General features: G+C 42.9%; 1 protein-coding gene and 1 pseudogene across 3 annotated transcripts in view; both read left to right on the top strand.

Moving 5' to 3' along the window:
• Nucleotides 1–739: 739 nt before the first annotated feature.
• LOC145544774 (acylphosphatase-1 pseudogene) lies at nucleotides 740–1043 on the top strand (annotated as a pseudogene).
• A 12930-nt stretch (nucleotides 1044–13973) lies between these two features.
• SLC2A3 (solute carrier family 2 member 3) overlaps nucleotides 13974–20493 on the top strand; it is an 85477-nt gene continuing 78957 nt past the window's right edge. For 2 of the 3 annotated variants that reach the window (XM_081587940.1, XM_081587937.1), the window contains exons 1-2: nucleotides 14202–14432; nucleotides 16103–16180. Coding sequence is in view for 2 of the 3 variants with exons in the window: in XM_081587937.1 (XP_081444063.1) it covers nucleotides 16160–16180 (21 nt within the window). In the remaining variant the exon portion in view is untranslated. Of the gene's footprint in view, nucleotides 14044–14201; nucleotides 14433–16102; nucleotides 16181–20493 lie in introns of those variants that run through there. The other variant, XM_081587938.1, reaches the window with a different exon arrangement.

The following is a 20493-nucleotide window of genomic DNA, read 5'->3' as shown; positions in this document are numbered from 1 at the left end:
ATATCTCTACATCAAGTGAATGAAAAATAAGGTGTTTAACCTACAATCAGCAATTTCAGGGTAGGAAGAACTATTTGAATTGAGAGATCTCATGTATACTGTAAATTATGCAATCCCTTTGCTTCCCAGCATTAATAGACCTTTTTAATTTTTTTCCTAGTCCAGACTTTTTCTTAGTGCTAAATTTCAGCGATGCTTTAACATTGTCTAAATATTGTGCTTTGGAAATTGAGGGACCAGTGTAAGGACTTCCCATTAGTGTTACAACTATCGCTACTCCAGAGCCTGTGAGGGTTCTGGGTCAAGATTAAGTAACAGCTACATTCTGTTTGTCCAAGGTGATCCCATCTTTTTATGACTGTCCAGGATATCCTAGGCCAGATAGTTTACAAGGGAGTCTATCATATTGGCCTTTCAGTATCACTGTGGCCATAGTTTAAAGATAGGAGAAGAAACAAGAGCCAGCTGTATTTGCAATAGTAAGAGTACCATGGGAAAGTTATTGTTAGGCTATACACTATTATAGCATAATAAGGTATTGATATGTGTTGCTTATACCAAAGTGGCAGTAGGGGTGGGACAAGGGAGGAAGGAGATTTTTAAAAAATTTTTTGGAGAATTGTTTGTCTAAGCTTTCTGGGCACAGAGGTTGCGTGCCTGGGAGAACCGTTGGCGCAGTGGTTGCAGAGGCAGTCCTGGCTGCATGAGAGGAAGACGATGAGAAGGGGTGAGCTTCAGCATGGCAGAAGAGGACACCCTGGTATCAGTGGATTAGGAAACATTGGGGAAGGTGCAGGGAGTGTTCCTCTGCAAGTATACTCAGGCAGAGGGTGAAAAGCTGGGATTGGGAGGCCAGGTCCAGAACACTGACCAAGGCACAGGGCAAGGGCGGTTGCAAGGTCCCGTCCCCAAAGTGAGTCGTTTGCAAGAATGGCTTGAGACAAAAGGAAACCCCAAAACAAACGTTTGCCAACAGAGCAAACTTCTACAGTGAGGAAGTCATCTCAAAGTTGGATTACTCAGATTCCCAACTTGTAAAATAATGGCCAGAATTTAAATTTTCCGAGATAAACTCAGTGGTTTTGTTTTTTATTGTTAATAGAGATGGAACCACTCTGTGTTCAGTGTTAGAATTTATCAGTAAGTTACTTTAATATCAGATATTTGATTATTACTGTGTATTATAAGTATGATGGAAAGATTACACTGTAAACAATTCTAATCAGTGAAAACACATTACAACCTTCAAAAAGAATTGAGTTTATGAAGGAAAAGCGTTTTGTTCCTAGAAATGTTAAATGAATATGGAAACATAGTATTATTTTTAGGTTAATAATTCATACATGTAAAGCACTGTCACTTTCCCAGTGATGATGCTCAATGAGTCAAACTAGAAATTGTGTTTCAGGGGACCTAGAATCCAAGGAATAAACTGCTATTCTTCCTCATCACACACCCACGCCCTCCAGCGAGTAAAGATAAACCATTGGCATCTTGACTAGTGAGAACCTGAGACACTGAATCAGATAGCCTCTCGGGTGTCAGGGAAAACCTCAACCTCCAGGAGACTAGCTGCTCCCACCTCCCACCCACCTTGTGAAATACTGTAATCCTGAGTTTCTTTCTTTTTATTAATTTATTTATTTATGTTTGACTGTGATGGCTCTTCATTTCTTCAAGTGCTTTTCTCAAGTTGCAGCGAGCAGGGTCTATCTACTCTCTAGTTGTGGTGCGGAGGCTTCTCATTTTGATGGCTTCTTTTGTTTGCGAGCCTGGGCTCTAGGACACCTGGGCTTCAGTAGTTGCGACAAGTGGGCTCAGTCGTTGGGGCATACCAGCTTAGTTGCTACTCTGCCTGTGAGGTCTTCCTGACTCAGGGACTGAACCCGTGTCTCCTGCATTGGCAGGTGGATTCTTGACCACAGAGCCACCAGGGAAGCCCATTGTGGGTTTCTTTTTATCTGGAGGCTCAAGAAACAGCTACAGGGCCTCGAAAGATCAAGGATGAAGACACCAGGTTATACTGCATTTGGTATTATGGAAAGAAGAGGGAAAGGGAAGGCAGAGGATGAGGAGGGGCGAGTAGGGGAAGTAGAGAAGGAACAGTGGACTTATTGCCCAGTCAGGCATTATATCTGTCAGGATTATTTGCAGTAAACAGAAACCACTTTTAAGCAGAAAAGACCTTAATACAGGGACATGTGTGCTTAAAAAATCGTTTGGAGAACTGAAGGAGCAGAGTCTCTGCTGTTTCCCAGAAATGGCTCCTAGAATGGGATTACTAAACACATTCACGGGAGGGAGCTTCAGAAAGCTGAGCAATCAGGCTTCCCAAATGGCTCAGTGGTAAAGAATCCACCTGCCAATGCAGGAGACGTGGGTTCGATCCCTGATCCAGGAGGATCCCACATGCCTCAGAGCAACTAAGCCCGTGGACCACAACTACTGAGGCTGTACTCTAGAACCAGGGAGCTGCAACTACTGAGCCCACCTGCAGCAATTACTGAAGCCCATTCACTCTGGAGCCCGTGCTTCACAACAAGAGAAGCCGTAACTAGAGAGTAACCCCCACTCAATGCAGCTAGAGAAAAGCCCATGCAGCAACAAAGACCCAGCACAGCCTTTTAAAAAAGAAAAAGGAGGGGACTTCCCTGGTGGTCCAGTGGTTAAGAATCTGCCTTGCAATGCAGGGGACTCAAGTTCGATCCCTGGTCAGGGAGCTGAGATCCCACATGCTGTGGGGTAACTAAGCCTGAGCACCACTGCTACTGATCCCACGTCAAGGATCCCAACACAGCCAAGTAAATAAATAAATATTTTAAAAAAAAGAAGAAGAAAGGTGAGGAATCACAACTTATTGCTGGGACTTTCCTGGTGGTTCAGTGGCTAAGACTCTGCGCTCACATTTCAGGGGGCCCAGGTTCAATCCCTGATCAGGGAACTAGGTCCCACATGCTGCTACTGAAGATCCCACATGCCACATCAAAGACCTAGCACAGCCAAATAACTAAATGAAAGTGAAAGTGTTAGTCACTCGGTCTTGTCTGACTCTTTGTATAAATAAATATTAAAAAAAAAAAAAAGCTTTATTGCTGTAACTGTTGAATTCAAGAACACAGTGATCTGGCTGTGATCCAGGAGGCAGTGACTCAGGAGGCAATGTTGCTAACACTGCTTCAAAGCCCTCAGTGGCCAAGAACTATTGTGTGGATGGGGAACACTGCTGCCAAGAGCCCAGCACCTCACAGCAGCAAGAGCCAATGCAGCCAGGAGGTGGCTCCTACGTCACTTCTACTTTTCAAGTCTCTTGGGTGTGCAGATTACAGATAGATCATAATTTAGAAACAGAATCCTAGCTGCAAAAAAATCTGGGATGTATAGTTGTGGGTTTTCTAGCCTCTGCAGTACAGGAAGGTGTATGCAAAGGAGACAGAATATGGGTCAGTCATATCCATCACAAATGTATATGTATCTACATGTAAAATCTGAGCCAGAAGCAGCATGAGAATGAAGCAGAAGTTTAAGATTTTTTCATTTTACAAACCGATAAGGGGATGCAGAAGACTTTTTATATTGTTGCAGAAAGACATTACCAACTGCAATCTACTACGACCATCATTTTGTAGGAGAAGTAATACTTTTTTACACAAAAAAAATGGGAAGGTTACATTCTCAGAATTTAAGAACTGGATAAATTTAACTTCAAAAAAACAGTAGGGTGTCTTTCTCAGTGAACACTTTGTCCGAGTGTGGCAGTCTATGAAAGCACTGAAGTAGTGTAAGGTCAGGCTTACAAGATGGCTCAGTGATAAAGAATCTGCCTGCTAATGCAGGAGACACAGACTGAAGCTATGAAATTAAAGGACCCTTGCTTCTTGGAAGAAAAGCCATGACAGACCTAGATATTGAAAAGCAGAGACATCACTTTGCCAATGAAGGTCCGTCTAGTCAAAGCTATGGTTTTTTTCCAGTGGTCATGTATGGATGTGCGAGTTGGACTGTAAAGAAGACTGAGCACTGAAGAGCTGATGCTTTTGCACTGTGGTGCTGGTGAAGACTAAAGAGTCCCTTGAAGAGCAAGGAGATCAAACTAGGCAATCCTAAAAACTCAACCCTGAATATTCATTGGAAGAACTGATACTGAAGCTGAAGCTCCAGTACTTTGGTCAGCTGATGCAAAGACCCTACTCATTGGAAAAGACCCTGATGCTGGGAAAGACTGAAGACAGGTGGAGAAGTGGGCAACAGAGGATGGGATGGTTGGGCGGCATCACTGACTCAATTGACATGAGTTTGAGCAACCCCTGGAAGACAGTGAAGGACAGGGAAGACTGCGTGCCGCCGTTCATGGAGTCGCAAAGAGTCAGACACAACTTAGTGACTAAACAAGAACAACAGGTGTAAGGTCACTGCCCCTCGCCAGGAAAAAAAACAAAACAAAAACAGCTTCTTACCCAGTCCTGCTTAAGACATGCTGAATGAACCTTACTGCTGGGCCTTCATTTCTCGCTAACTCAAATTAGTATTATATATAAATACTAACATTTAAGAAAGGAGGGGAAAGAAAGGTATGGAAGAAACAGTTCCTTAAAGGAACATATACAGTAGCACCTCTTATTGGCAGTTTCACTTTCTGAGATTTCACTTAACCATGGTCAATCATGGGTCAGTCAAGTCTGAAAATACATTAGATGGAAAATTCCGGAAGTAATCAGTCCACAAGTTTTAAATTGTGCACCATTCTAAGTAGCATCATGAAATCTCAAGCCATCCCATTCCATCCCACCTGGACAGAAAACATCCCATTGTTCAGTGTATGTATGAATCCATGTTGAATTCTCTGCCCACCCATTAGTCTCTTAGCAGCTGGTGCTTTATCAGATGCATTATCACAGTAGTGCATTCACATAAATTTTATTATGGTATATTGTCACAACTGTTCTATTTTATTAATAGTTACTATTGTTAATCTATTACTGTGTCTGATTTATAAATTAAACTTTATCATAGGTGTATATGTATATATAGGAAATATAGGGTTCAGTACAATCTGTGGTTTCAGGCATCCACTGAGGGTCTTGGAAAGTATCCCCTATGAATAAGAGGGAACTACTGTAATAACAAAAAATGCCAATTTAAAAATAAGAAAGGTATATTAGATTAGTGGAGCTTAGTTCCCTTAATGGTTCTGAAGGTCTATTATTTCACTTTTTTTCTGGACTCCTAATAAACTTCTACCTGAACTTCAACTTGTAGACTCTACAACTGTCCCATTCAGCGATTCAGATTTAATAAGGAAAAATAGATTTTTTCATGTCACTCTATTTGAAAACATTCTGTGGATACCAATTATCAGTAAACTATAATACATGCTATTCAGCTTGACATTCAAGATTGTCTTCAACCTGATCCTAACCCATATTGCCCACAATTTCTGCCCCCAAAATGAGTAGCATCACCTAAGTAGGTGCCTTTACTTATGTTACCATTTTCCTTCATTTCAACAGATATCCATTGAGCTTACTAATCATTTTCTCTGTGCCAGACTTTGTGTTAGAAACATTAACAAATTCAACGATGAAACAGGCTCAGCCCCTGCTAGAGTGACCGCCCATCCAGGTTGCCCAAGACTGTCTTGGGTTTAGTGCTAAAAGCCCCTTGTCCTGAGAAACCCCTGAGTCCTAGGGGAGCTGAGACAGTTGATCATGCTGGTCCCTATCTACAGGAAATTATGAGGTTCTTCAGATCCTTTCTGGGGCTTCCTAAGTATCTCAGTGGTAAAGAATCTGCCTGCAATGCAGGAGGTGCAAGAGACACGAGTTCGATCCCTGCCTGGGTCAGAAAGATCCCCTGGAGAAGGAAATGGCAACACATCCCAGTATTCTTGTCTGGTAAATCCCATGGACAGAGAAGCCTGGCCATGATGTTGCACAGTGTCGAACACAACTGAGAACACACACACTAAGATCCCTTCTAACTTAGAAACCCAGTAGATGCATATTCCTTTTTTTCCCATTTATTTTTTAAAGTTTATTTTCAATTGGAGGATAACTTATTTACAATACTGTACTGGTTTCTGCCATACAACAATGTGAATCAGTTGTAAGTATGCATATATTCCCTTCCTCTTGAACCCCACCCCCCATACCCCACCCCTCTAGGGTGTGACAGAACACCGGGTTGAGCTACCTGTGTTATACTTCCCATTCAGTTCAGTTCCGTCACTCAGGCATGTCTGACTCTTTTTTTTTTTTTTAATAAATTTATTTATTTTAGTTGGGGGCTAATTACTTTACAATATTGTACTAGTTTTTGCCATACATTGACATGACTCAGCCATGGGTTTACATGTGTTCCCCCTCCTGGGCCCCCCTACCACCTCCCTCCCCATTCCATCCCTCTGGGCCATCCCACTGCCCCAGCCCTGAGCATTTGTCTCATGCATCGAACATGGAATGGTGTTCTATTTCACATATGATAATATAGCATGTCTGACTCTTTGTGACACCATGGACTGTAGCACGCCAGGCTTCCCAGTCCATCACGAACTCCTGGAGCTTGCTCAAACTCATGTTCATCAAGTCGGTGATGCCGTCCAACCATCTCATCCTCTGTCGTTCCCTTCTCCTCCTGCCTTCAATCTTTCTCAGCATCAAGGTCTTTTCAAATGAGCCAGCTCTTCACATCAGATGGCCAAAGTATTGAAGCTTCAGCATCAGTTCTTCCAATGAATATTCAGGACTGATTTCCTTTAAAATTGACTGGCTTGATCTCCTTGAAGTCCAAGAGACTCTCAAGAGTCTTCTCCAACACAACAGTTCAAAAGCATCAATTCTTCGGTGCTCAGCTTTCTTAATGGTCCAACTTTCACATCCATACATGACTACTGGAAAAACCATAGCTTTGACTAGACAGACCTTTGTTGGCAAAGTAATGTCTCTGCTTTTTAATGTGTTGTCTAGGTTGGTCATAGTTTTTCTTCCAAGGAGCAAGCATCTTTTAATTTCATGGCTGTAGTCACCATCTGCAGTGATTTTGGAGCCCAAGAAAATAAAGGCTGCCACTGTTTCCATTGTTTCCCATCTATTTGCCATGGAGTGATGGGACCGGATGCCATGATCTTGGTTTTTTGAATGTTGAGTTTTAAGCCAACTTTTCCACTCTCTTCTTTCACTTTCATCAAGAGGCTCTTTAGTTCCTTTCTGCTTTCTGACATAAGGGTGGTGTCATCTGCATATCTGAGGTTATTGATATTTCTCCCAGCAGTCTTGATTCCAGCTTGTGCTTCATCCAGTCCAGCATTTTGCATGATGTACTATGAATATAAGTTAAATAAGCAGGGTGTTTGACGTACTTCTTTCCCAATTTGGAACCAGTCCATTGTCCCATGTCAGGTTCTAACTGTTGCTTCTTGACCTGAATAAAGACTTCTCGGTAGACAGGTAAGGTGGTCTGGTATTCCCATCTCTTTAAGAGTTTTCCACAGTTTGTTGTGATCCACACAGTCAAAGGCTTTGGCGTAGTCAATAAAGCAGATTTGGATGTTTTTCCAGAACTCCCTTGCTTTTTTGATAATCCAGCAGATGTTGGCAATTTGATCTCTGGTTCCTCTGCCTTTTCTAAATCAAGCTTAAACATCTGGAAATTCACGGTTCATATACTGTTGAAGCCTGGCTTGGAGAATTTGAGCATTACTTTGCTAACGTGTGAGATGAGTGCAATTGTGTGGTAGTCTGAACATTCTTTGGCATTGCCTTTCTTTGGGATTGGAATGAAAACCGATCTTTTCCAATCCTGTCGCCACTGCTGAGTTTTCCAAATTTGCTGACATATTGAGTGCAGCACTTTCACAGCATCAATTTTTAGGATTTGAAATAGCTCAACTGGAATTCCATCACTTCCACTAGCTTTGTTTGTAGTGATGCTTCCTAAGGCCCACTTGACTTCACATTCTAGGATGTCTGGCTCTAGGTGAGTGATCACACACTGTGGTTATCTCGGTCATTAAGATCTTTTTTGTGTAATTCTTCTGTGTATTCTTGCCACCTCTTCTTAATATCTTCTGCTTCTGTTAGATCCATACCATTTCTGTCCTTTATTGTGTCCATCTTTGCATGAAATATTCCCTTGTTATCATTATTTTTCTTGAAGAGATCTCTAATCTTTCCCATTCTTTGTTTTCCTCTATTTCTGTGCATTTATCACTGAGGAAGGCTTTCTTATCTCTCCTTGTTATTATTTGGAACTCTACATCAGATGGGTGCAGCTTTCCTTTTCTCCTTTGCCTTTAGCTTCTCTCTTTTCTCAGCTATTTGTAAGGCCTCCTCAGACAACCGTTTTGCCTTTTTGCATTTCTTTTTCTGGGAGATGGTCTTGATCCTTGCCTCCTGAACAGTGTCATGAACCTCAGTCCATAGTTCTTCAGGCATTCTGTGTAATAGATCTAATCCCTTGAATCTATTTCTCAATTCCACTGTATAATCCTAAGGGATCTGATTTAGGTCATACCTGAACAATCTAGTGGGTTTCCCTACTTTCTTCAGTTTCAGTCTGAATTTGGCAATAAGGAGTTCATGATCTGAGCCACAGTCAGCTCCTGGTCTTGATTTTGCTGTATAGAGTGTCTCCATCTTTGGCTGCAAAGAATATACTCAATCTGATTTCAGTATTGACCATCTGGTGATGTCCATGTGTAGAGTTGTCTCTTGTGTTGTTGGAAGCGGTTGTTTACTATGACCAGTGCATTCTCTTGGTAAAACTCTATTAGCCTTTGCCATGCTTCATTTTGTACTCCAAGGCCAAACTTGCCTGTTACTCCAGGTATCATTTGACTTCCTACTTTTGCATTCCAGTCCCCTATGAATTTTTTTTTTTTGATGTTCTAGAAGGTCTTGTAGGTCATCATAGAACAATGCAACTTCTGTTTCTTTGGCATTAGTGGTTGGGGCATAGACCTGGATTACTGTGATATTGAATGGTTTGCCTTGGAAATGAACAGAGATCATTCTGTCATTTTTGAGACTGCACCCAAGGACCACATTTCGGACTCTTATGTTGACTATGAGGGCTGCTCCAGTTCTTCTAAAGGATTCTTGCCCACAGTAGTAAATATAATGGTGATTTGAATCCATTCTGGTCCATTTTAATTCACTGATTCCTAAAATGTCAATCAATGTTCAGTCTTGCCATCTCCTGTTGACCACTTCCAATTTACCTTGATTCATGGACCTAACATTCCAGGTTTCTATAGAATATTCCTCTTTATAGCATTGGACTTACTTCCATCACCAGTCACATCCACAACTGGATGTTGTTTTCGCTTTGGCCCCATCTCTTTATTCTTTTTGGAGTTATTTCTCCACTCTTCTCCAGTAGCATACTGGGCACCTACCAACCCAGGGAGTTCATCTTTCAGCGTCATATCTTTTTGCCTTTTTGTACTGTTCATGGGGTTCTCAAGGCAAGAATACTGAGTGGTTTGCCATTCCCTTCTCCAGTGGACCATGTTTATCATAGCTTTTCTTCCAATACTTCCCATTAGCTATCTCTGTTACATATGATAAAAGCAAAATGGCTGTCTCAGGAGGCCTTACAAATAGCTGTGAAAAGAAGAGAAGTGAAAAGCAAAGGAGAAAAGGAAAGATATTCCCATTTGAATGCAGAGTTCCAAAGAATAGCAAGGAGAGATAAGAAAGCCTTCCTCAGCGATCAATGCAAAGAAATAGAGGAAAACAACAAAATGGGAAAGACTAGAGATCTCTTCAAGAAAATTAGAGATACCAAGGGAACGTTTCATGCAAAGATGGGCACAATAAAGGACAGAAATGGTATGAACCTAACAGAAGCAGAAGGTATTAAGAAGAGGTGGCAAGAATACACAGAAGAACTATACAAAAAAGATCTTCACGACCCAGATAATCACGATGGTGTGATCACTCACCTAGAGCCAGACATCCTAGAATGTGAAGTCAAATGGGCCTTAGAAAGCATCACTACAAACAAAGCTAGTGGAGGTGATGGAATTCCAGTTGAGCTATATCAAATCCTGAAAGATGATGCTGTGAAAGTGCTGTACTCAATATGCCAGCAAATTTGGAAAACTCAGCAGTGGCCACAGGACTGGCAAAGGTCAGTTTTCATTCCAGTGGCAAAGAATGTTCAGACTACCACACAATTGCACTCATCTAACACGCTGGTAAAGTAATGCTCAAAATTCTCCAAGCCAGGCTTCAGCAGTACGTGAACTGTGAACTTCCAGATGTTCAAGCTGGTTTTAGAAAAGGCAGAGGAACCAGAGATCAAATTTCCAACATCCGCTGGATCATCGAAAAAGCAAGAGAGTTCAGGAAAACATCTCTATCTGCTTTATTGACTATGCCCAAGCCTTTGACTGTGTGGATCACTATAAACTGTGGAAAATTCTGAAAGAGATGGGAATACCAGACCACCTGACCTGTCTCTTGAAAAACCTGTATGCAGGTCAGGAAGCAACAGTTAGAACTGGACATGGAACAACAGACTGGTTCCAAATAGGACAAGGAGTACGTCAAGGCTGTATATTGTCACCCTGCTTATTTAACTTATATGCAGAGTACATCATGAGAAAGGCTGGGCTGGAAGAAGCACAAGCTGGAATCAAGATTGCCAGGAGAAATATCAATAACCTCAGATATGCAGACAACACCACCCTTATGGCAGAAAGTGAGGAGGAACTAGAGAGTCTCTTGATGAAAGTGAAAGAGGAGAGTGAAAAAGTTGGCTTAAAGCTCAATATTCAGAAAACTAAGATCATGGCATCTGGTCCCATCACTTCACGGGAAATAGATGGGGAAACAGTGTCAGACTTTATTTTTGGGGGCTCCAAAATCACTGCAGATGGTGACTGCAGCCATGAAATTAAAAGACGCTTACTCCTTGGAAGGAAAGTTAGACAACCTAGACAGCATATTAAAAAGCAGCGACATTACTTTGTCAACAAAGGTCTGTCTAGTCAAGGCTATGGTTTTTCCAGTAGTCATGTATGGATGTGAGAGTTGGACTGTGAAGAAAGCTGAGAGCTGAAGAATTGATGCTTTTGAACTGTGGTGTTGGAGAAGACTCTTGAGAGTCCCTTGGACTGCAAGGAGATCCAACCAGTCCATCCTAAAGGAGAACAGTCCTGGGTGTTCATTGGAAGGACTGATGTTGAAGCTGAAACTCCAATACTTTGGCCACCTCATGCAAAGAATTGACTCATTGGAAAAGACCGTAATGCTGGGTAGGATTGGGGGCAGGAGGAGAAGGGGACAACAGAGGATGAGATGGCTGGATGGTGTCACCGACTCAGTGGACATGAGTTTGGGTAAACTCCGGGAGTTGGTGATGGACAGGGAGGCCTGGCATGCTGCAATTCATGGGGTCACAAAGAGTCGGACACGACTGAGCGACTGAACTGAACTGAACTGAATGTATTTCAATGCTGCTCTCTCAATTCGTCCCTGTATCTCCTTCCCCCACTGTGTCCAAAGTCTGTTCTCTATGTCTGCATTTCTATTCTTGCCCTGCAAATAGGTTCTTGTATGCATATTCTTTCCCCGAACTTTCTTCCAAGGTAATTATCTGGGACTTCCCTAACCATATAGTGTCAAAGAGTGTTCCCAAGCAATGACTTTTATTTGTACCACGTACTAGACTGTGAACTCCTGGGAGGCAGAGACATCTTTCCAGGACTCCACAGTGCCTCCTAGTGCCTTATGCAATAAGGCAATAGTGACAATAAAAATAAAATGAAGGTAGGTTGAACTGAGTAGAAGAGAACTTGGACAAATAATAGTTCAGGCTTTTTTGTTTCTTAATTTAAAAAAAAATTTAAAGTGAAACACATATGGAAAAATGCTCAGTTGGATATTTGTTTCTACAAAGTTAATTGCACCCAGACAAAATCACCAGAGACATCCCAGAAGTCCTGGTGTCCCTTCCTAGTTACAGCCCCTCAAAGTGTAACCACAAATTAAATTCTTGACACCATAGATTAGTTTTGCCTGTTTTTGAAGCTTTATATAAATGGAATCATTTAATATGTCCTCTTTTAGATCTGGTTTCTATGGTGCCCTGTACCAAGGTGACAGGTGTAAAGTCTTGTACCAAGGCCACAGATGTGGAGCCCAGTACCAAGGTCTTCTCTGGAACAGACTGTGCCACCCCCCATCTAAACCAGCCTGCTCCCTGACCCCATGTTAGGTAAAAATACTCACCCTATAGCACCCTAACCAGTCACTTAATGCCACTGATTTTCTTTTTGAGGCTATAAAAATTGGCTACTAGCCCACGAAAAGCTTCCGCTCTCACTTGAGCTGGCCTGCTGTTCTAACAGCATCTCCTGTTCTAATAAACTCGATCCTCCTCTCATACTGCTTCACGGCTGGAAATTGTTTTCCAGCCCATGCATGGAGCATGACAGTTTCCTTCACTCAACTTTGTGAGGTTCATCCATATACTGTAGTGCATTCTCTCTCATTTCTGCATGGTATTCCATTATGTGAATATACCACAATGTCATTATCCACTTTCCTCTTAGTGGACCCCTGGATTATTTCTAGTCTGGCATTGTTACAAATACTGCTGAGATGAACATTCTAATACCTATTTTTTGATGAGTATGTGTATGCATTTCTGTTGAGTATATATCTAGGGGTGGAATCATGGGTCATAAGGTAGGCATGTGTTCATTTAAAATTTTTTTTTATTTATTTATTTTTGGCTGTGCTGAGTCTTTGTTGGTACCGCGAGGGCCTTCTCTAGATTTGGCTCACCCGCCTAGTTGCTCTGAGGAGTGCAGGATTTTTCCAGACCAGGAATGAAACCTGTTGTCCCCTGTATTGCAAGGTGGATTCCCAGGGAAGCCCATGTTTTCTATGTCTGTGAGTCTATTTCTGTTTCGTAAATACGTTTACTTCTATCATTTTTTCCATAGATTCCACATATAAATGATATTTTATCTTTCTGTGTCTGATTTACTTCACTTAATATGATAATCCCTAAGTGCATCCATGTTGTTGCAATGACTTTATTTCATTCTTTTTTACAGCTGAGTAATATTCCACTATGGGCTTCCCTGGTGGCTCAGTGGTAAAGAACCTGTTGCCAATGCAGGAGACGCAGGTTCAATCCCTGGGTCAGGAAGATCCTCTGGAAAAGGCGATGGCAACTCATTCCAGTATTCTTGCCTGAGGAATTCCATGGACAGAAGAGCCTGGAGAGCTATAGTCCATGGGGCCGAAAAAGAGTCAGGCGCAACTAAGCCCAACCATCACTATCACCACCACCACCTCTCTCTCCTTTTCCTCCTCCTTCATTTTAACCATCCTGGTGTGTGCGCAGTGGAATTTCCTGAGGTTTTAATAAGTTGAAGGTCCCCGATGACCAATTCACTTGCACACTTTTCATCACGAGTTTATTGCTCACTGGGAATATTCCCTTTTGAGAAATGTAGTGTAGACCTTTTAAAAAACTTTTGTCACTATTGACTCAACCCTTGCTCAAGGCCGTGCTGTTACGAGTTTCCAAACAATTCCAAATTGGGTAGGCGGGAGAAGGAAAAACAATCTCTCCAAAACAGGGGGCCCCTTTCTTGCCCCCTCCCACTTCCCGGGGCAGCATGCACGAGGCAATGGAGGATGACATTTATTATTCCTAATCCCAGATTTTAAAGAGTCCTTTCCGGGAGACGGAGGGAAAGACAGCTGGGGGCTCTTCATCTGAAAAGAGCTACGGGTCCAAAAGAACTACTAGAAATTGCCCTCCGTCTTCTCAACCCATCTCTGGCCCTCCCTGCCGTAATCTGGGGACACCACCTCCCGGGCGCAGAGGAGTTGGGGGGAGAAAAAAAAACCGAAATCTCTTAAAACAGAAATGTTAACACTCTTTTAACGGCGGCGCTGAGGATGGTGGGGCCCAGCGCCGTTTCCCCGTAAAGGCTTCCCCGCACTCTCGGCGAAGACGCCAGGGGCGCCAGGTGGGAGCCGGGTGGGCGGCGGCGGCCCGGCGGGTCAGTTTGGCTTGAAGGTGAGAACCGCTGGGGCCGCGGTTGAGGGGACCCGCGAGCGCGATCCCTGCCCACGTCGCGGGTGGGTGCCTGCGTCTCGCTGACAAACGAGCCCCGTTTTCCTCCCGCATCAACGGATCGTTCAAAACAGAATCCTGGACATCTCGTGGCGGCGCAGGGCTCCTAACGGCCGCGCAGCCGGGCGGACGGAAGCGCGGTGGCGGCATCGCTGTCACCTCCGGGTGCCGCGGCCTGGGACCCGCGGAGCGGCGTGGCTGCGCCCGGAGATGGGCGGTTGACGGCGCCGCTGGGCCCAACCGCAGCTGCCTGGTCCGCGCGGTGGGCGCGCTGCGCTGTCCTAGTGGCGGAAAGGCGAGAGGACTAGCCTCCGAGCTGGGCTCCGGTGAAGGTGGGTGGGGACTCGCAATTGGGCGGGACTAAGCGAGAAGGGGTCCTGGGGCTCTAGAGAACCCGAGGAAGTACTGGAGAGAATATTGGTTATTTCTTCCCTGAGCGCCTCCCCTAACCCAAACCCTGCTCCAAGTGCTGGAGACCCCGCAGTGAATGAGGTGGGCAATGGCCCTGCCCTCCTGGAGCTTATATTCTAGGGAAGGGATAGACAAGAAAATGCGTGGATGTGTAATAAAATACCAGACAGTGATAAATCTCACGAAGAAAATAGATAGTAAGAAATGAGAAGGGGGACGAAGTGGGTCTGAGGAACTGTCTTTTGACCAGACACCTGAAGAAAGTGAGAGAGTCATAGAAAAAACCATCCAGGCGAAGGGAACTGTGCTGACCTTGAAAGATAGCTACCAGGAGTTTAAGTGCCTTGCAAATGATAACTTTGTCGGGTTTTGCAAGATGAAAATTGGAAGTTCCTTAGGAAATCATGGCTCACTTATTCAGTGAATGTACAAAGAAAAGTGTGTTTATTTGAGTTTGAAGTGTTGTAGAGGGTGTGTGTGTGTGTGTGTGTGTGTGTTGTAGAGGGTGTGTGTGTGTGTGTGTGTGTGTGTGTGTGTGTGTTTCCCCAAATGAGGATGACCTGGAAGAGGAGAACTAGCAGAGGAAAAGAGAGAGACTGGGAGGTGGGGAGGAAGGCGGTGGTTGCAGCAGAGAGAAGTGAAAAGGAAAGTGTAATGAGGCTGTGGAACAGTCAAAGGAGTGGCCTGTCCTAGCTGTCCCCTTCCTCCTAACAAACTCAGGAAACAGTACTAGTGCTTCACCATACATCTCAGCTGAGCCCCAGAACTATGCCCTCAAGTCAGCAGAGCTGGTGGAGGAGGACACAGACTTGATAACTTGTTAAGGCGAATCCTGATTTTTGACTCCACTGAAACTCACTGATGCAGTGTAGGCTCAGGTGAAGCTTTGAGGAGATGGCTTATTTAAAATGTTTTATAAACTTACATGGCAGCATAAGCCACATTAAATCACAGAATTTTATAACAGCAAGTTCACTTCATCCCTTCTCTTTTTGCTGATGGCGAGACTGTGCTAGTTGGTGCCAGAGCCATGACTCAAAATATAGAGGTCTCATTTTCACCATCTTCAGCTCTTACCCCTTCTCTCCCTTTACTTGATAAAGTCCTTCCCACTGGCTACTGAACAAGTGGAAACGGCTTTGTGGAGGACCCCAGAATTGAGTTAATCTAAGACATTAGAATTATATGAGGTCTTAGCTTCTTCCACAAGTATTTTTTATTGGTTTGCCAGTGGGAGAAGGCAGTGGCACCCCACTCCAGTACTCTTGCCTGGAAAATCCCATGGACAGAGGAGCCCGGTAGGCTGCCGTCCATGGGGTGGCTGAGAGTCGAACACGACTGAGCGACTTCACTTTCACTTTTCACTTTCATACATTGGAGAAGGAAATGGCAACCCACTCCAGTGTTCTTGCCTGGAGAATCCCAGGGACGGGGGAGCCTGGTAGGCTGCCGTCTATGGGGTCGCACAGAGTCAGACACGACTGAAGCGACTTAGCAGCAGTAGTGGACTGGGGGGCTAAGTCACAGCCTCACCTCTCAAGGAGCTTAAGTAGATAAAGCGAATAAATAACTCACCAATTACAATTTACAGGAAGCAGTACCTTGAAGAAGAATTGGAGGGCGAGTCAGTTCTTAGTATAGCAGAGAGATGGAGAGAAGCAAACAGGATGTGAGTATTAAGAATTTATGTCAGATTGGTATCAGCTTGTTTTGTAATGGATATGTTAATAATATGAGTACCTATCATCTCCTTAAACGTTTGTTGTCTTATTAATGTGGATTCACATAAGTGGTGATGGGAGAGACTACTGCGGCCAGTAGTCTGGCCAGGAGTAGACTTGGTACCTTCCCATATTCTTTTTATTCATAATTAGTATTTGCATGATAAACTATCCATGTTCAGCACTGTAATTGCAAACAGGCCTCAGTAAAATTCTACACAACTGGATGAGAGGGAATTTCATTGAAAATTGCCATGACTTTTGAGGGGTGAAGAATCATATACCATGAGCAGATAGAAGACTTCTTATAGAGCAGACTCTAGAGTGTAACAGAGTTATATTACTTGCAAAGCCCTGTGATGAAGATTCACAAAAAGACACTAAAGAATTTATGACCCTTTGGACTGGGATGGGGGCAGGGTGGACCTTATCTGGTGGCTAAACTATGACCTATTGCCTGAAGTCAAGGGTTGACCCTTGTGATCATATCTAGAAAGGCTTTAAAAAGCTTTGTTCTCGTGGAATTCACTGGAATCTTGAATGGCAGTCTTCTCAGACCAGATTCTTTTCCAGTCTTTTTAATGGCCAGACCAAGGGAAGCAGAGCTGGGGGAAAGAACAGAAGGAGTAATTGTTCTTCCTTAGCACATTTTCCAAAAAAAAAAAAAAAAAGTGCATCTTTTGGAAAAGCTAAAAAGTCAACACATTTTTAAGGATGGTACGTTTACATGATAGCTGTTAAGGGTATTTTGGAAGGACTGGTTGAAACACTGTGAGGACAAGGTGTGAGACAGAAATCAAAGAGCCATCCTTTTTTAAAAATGTGTTCTTTCCTCTACCAACGGTGAGCAAAACCCCTGTGCCTCCTGCCCACCCAGCTCCCCACTAAGCCCCACTGCTGCATGTTTATTTAACCTAATAATTAGATGTGACTATTTAAGATTGGGAGCTACTGTGTTGGCCATTTCAAAAATCAGAGTAGTCTATCTCTGTTATTTGTGGGCTTCCTAATTATGCCAACCTTATCATTATTAAGATATATCATTGTTGTGGTTATTTTATTTAAAAAGAAGAACGTGCTTGTGAAACATCTCAAATAATAGAGAAATTAAAGGACAAAGCCCCCTGTATTTTAGTGGGAATTAATGGTAAAGGCAAAGGTTTAAGATAGTTGTTGCTGTTGTTACTGGCGTTAAAAACAGTGATTTGACATCAGATTTACCCCAACAGCAACAAAAAAACGTGTAGGAAAAGGTCTGCTGCTTTTATATTATGTGATATCTTATTGGAGAAATAACTTTTTTCAAGTGTGAATTACTGCTTTTTTTCACCAGAAAAAACTTTTTCAGCAGGTGTCTATTGGATTTATTTCTAGTCTACTCAATAAAAAGCAAAACAAAAAAGTAACTTTACTTTTGACAAGGCCATTTTGACATAGCCAGATGCAAATGGCTATGAAAGTTGGTCCTGTTTCATACCTATTAGCCAGACACTGTAATTTACTCTTTGGATGACATCAATCTTTGCTGACAATTAAATTAGATACTATAGTCTAAGCACTTATCAAAGAATCTCACTGTAAAGGGAAAAGCTCAGTTTTTCTGCATACCAAGCAATGCTCTGTGGCTGCAACTGGATGTCCTACAGCATAACTCAATTCTGACACTGTCCTCCCTGCCCCCCTGCATGCATACATACACACACACACTTCAGATGCCAGTTGCAAGATTACCTGTGCTTCTGACCAGCCAGCTGTAGACTGGGGGGGGGGCTTCCTTGGGCTCAATTAATTTGCTGAAATGGATCACAGAACTCAAAGAAACACTTATGTTTACCAGTTGATTAAATGAGATAAAGGACACAGATAAACAGCCAGAGAAAGAAATACATAAGGCAAGGTCTAGCAGAGTCGCAAACATAGGAGCTTTCGTCCCCAGGGAGTTGAGGTGTGTCTCCCTCCCCGAGTGATGTGTTTACCAACCTGAAAGCTCTCTAAAACCCCTACCACTGGGATTTTATGGAGGCTTCCCCACACAGGCACCGTCAATCAGTAACTCCCGTTTCCAGCCCCTCTCCCCTCTCTGGAGGATGAGGGGTGAGCTGATAATCCCAAGCTTCTAATCATGGTTTGGTCTTGCGGGGGACCAGCCCTATCCAGGGGCCCACCCAGAGGCACTTCATTAGAACAAAAGATACTCCTAGTGCTCTTGTCACTGAGGAATCTACAAGGGTTTTAGGAGCCTGGGACCTGGTCAGAGATGATGATTAGAACAAGAGATGTTCCCAGTGTTCTTATCGCTTAGGAAATTACAAAGATTTTAGAAATTCTGTGCCAGGAACCAAGGACAGAGACCAATATTCATATTCTGTTATCTCACATTGGCATATAGAAGATGTTAAGTACTTGGGAACTTATTATTATTTACATGCCTTGATTTGTGAGGCAGGTGTTACTCTGAAAACCAGGTTTAAGATAGTGAGATAAATTTTTAAGGTTACGCAACTTAGCTTCACTAAGAGAGTGGCTTGTGACCAATATCTTTACATGAAATCTCTCTTTTCTCTGTTCTACATTATTCCCCTATAGACAGATCTACATTATTCCCCTGTAAACAGGTCTCCATGGAGATTCTCCAGGCAAGAATACTGGAGTGAGTTGCCATACCCTCCTCCAGGGGATCTTCCCAACCCAGGGATTGAACCCAGGTCTCCCGCATTGCAGGCGGATTCTTTACCATCTGAGCCACCAGGAAAGCTATAGACAGATCAAGAGATTCAAAATTCAAGAGCCATCAAGAGAAATCAAGTATAGTGTGAAAAAGAGAACTTTGCCTTAGGAAGATCCCCTGGAGAAAGGATGGGCTACCCACTCCAGTATTCTTGGGCTTCAGTGGTGGCTCAGACTGTAAAGGACCCATCTGCAATGCGGGAGGCCTGGGTTTGATCCCTGGGTTGGGAAAATCTCCTGGAGGAGGGAACGGCTATCCACTCCAGTATTCTTGCCTGGAGAATTCCATGGACAGAGGAGTCTGTGGGCTACAGTCCACGAGGTCGCAAAGAGAGGGACACTACTGAGGACTTTCACTTCACTTCGCATTATCATCCACTCATTGAATTTCAGTTCAGGCTCAAAAGGATATCAAGAAGGAGTGCAGAGTTAAAAAACAAATGTAAAGACTTATGTAGTGCTTCAGTTGCATATTATCAGGGAAAGCTATAGAGGCAGAAGGACACATGGACATGATTATACAGTTCACAAGGGGAATAAGACCTATTGTTCTTTCAAGATCGTTCCTCTAGCAAAATAGTAATAGAGCAATAAGTAGAATTATTTTTCCTGGAGAGATGTGGTTTCCACATTGTTCTCTGTGACTCATTTGTTTATTTAAATCTTTCTTGAGTGATATTATATGACAGGCACTATTGGAGCCTGAGACTGCCCCTCATGGAGCTTATTCTCATGAAGGAAGTGATAAATCCTATGAAAAAAAAGTAAGGGAACAGATGGTGGAAATCGGTGAAAGACCGCTAATGGGTATGGAATTTCTTTATGAGGGTGATGAAAGTATTCCACAATTAATTGTGGTGGTGGTTGCAAACCCTGTGACTATGCTAAAAACCACTAAATTACATGCTTTAAATGGTGAATTGCATAGTATGTGAGTTACATCTCAATAAAGCTGTTACTTAAAAAAACCCAACAGTTAAAAAAATGGGCAAAAGACATGGAGCAGATGTTTCAGTGAAGAAGACATACAGATGATGAGTAAGCACGTGGAAAAGATGCTCAGCATTATTAGCTACTAGGGCAGTGCAAATTAAAACCACGGTAAGAAATAACCACATGCTTTTCAGGATGACTAAAATGAAAAATAATAACAGCATTTTCTGGTGAACATGCAGAAAACTTGGCTCCTTCATACTGGTGAAAGCATAAAAGGGTGCAATGACTCTGGTATAGAATATGACAGTTTCTTACGATACTAAACACACACTTAGCATATATAACCCAGCAATTGCTCTCTTGGGCATTTATCCCAAAGACACAAAAACAAAACCATAAAAAACCTGTACTTGAGGGTTTACAGGAGCTTTATTTGTCATAGCCAAACACTAGGAACAACCTGATTGTCCTTTAACAGATGAATGAGTAATTTATTAAGCAATAAACTATAGTACATTCATATCATGTAATACTAATCGGCAGTAAAAAGGAACAAACTACTGATATATATAGCAACTTGGATGGATCTGAGGGAATT

Source organism: Giraffa tippelskirchi, chromosome 4 (assembly GCF_054371585.1).
Source record: "Giraffa tippelskirchi isolate mGirTip1 chromosome 4, T2T-mGirTip1v1.2.pri, whole genome shotgun sequence".
Classification (NCBI taxonomy): domain Eukaryota; kingdom Metazoa; phylum Chordata; class Mammalia; order Artiodactyla; family Giraffidae; genus Giraffa; species Giraffa tippelskirchi.
This window is presented reverse-complemented; position numbering and strand designations above follow the sequence as displayed.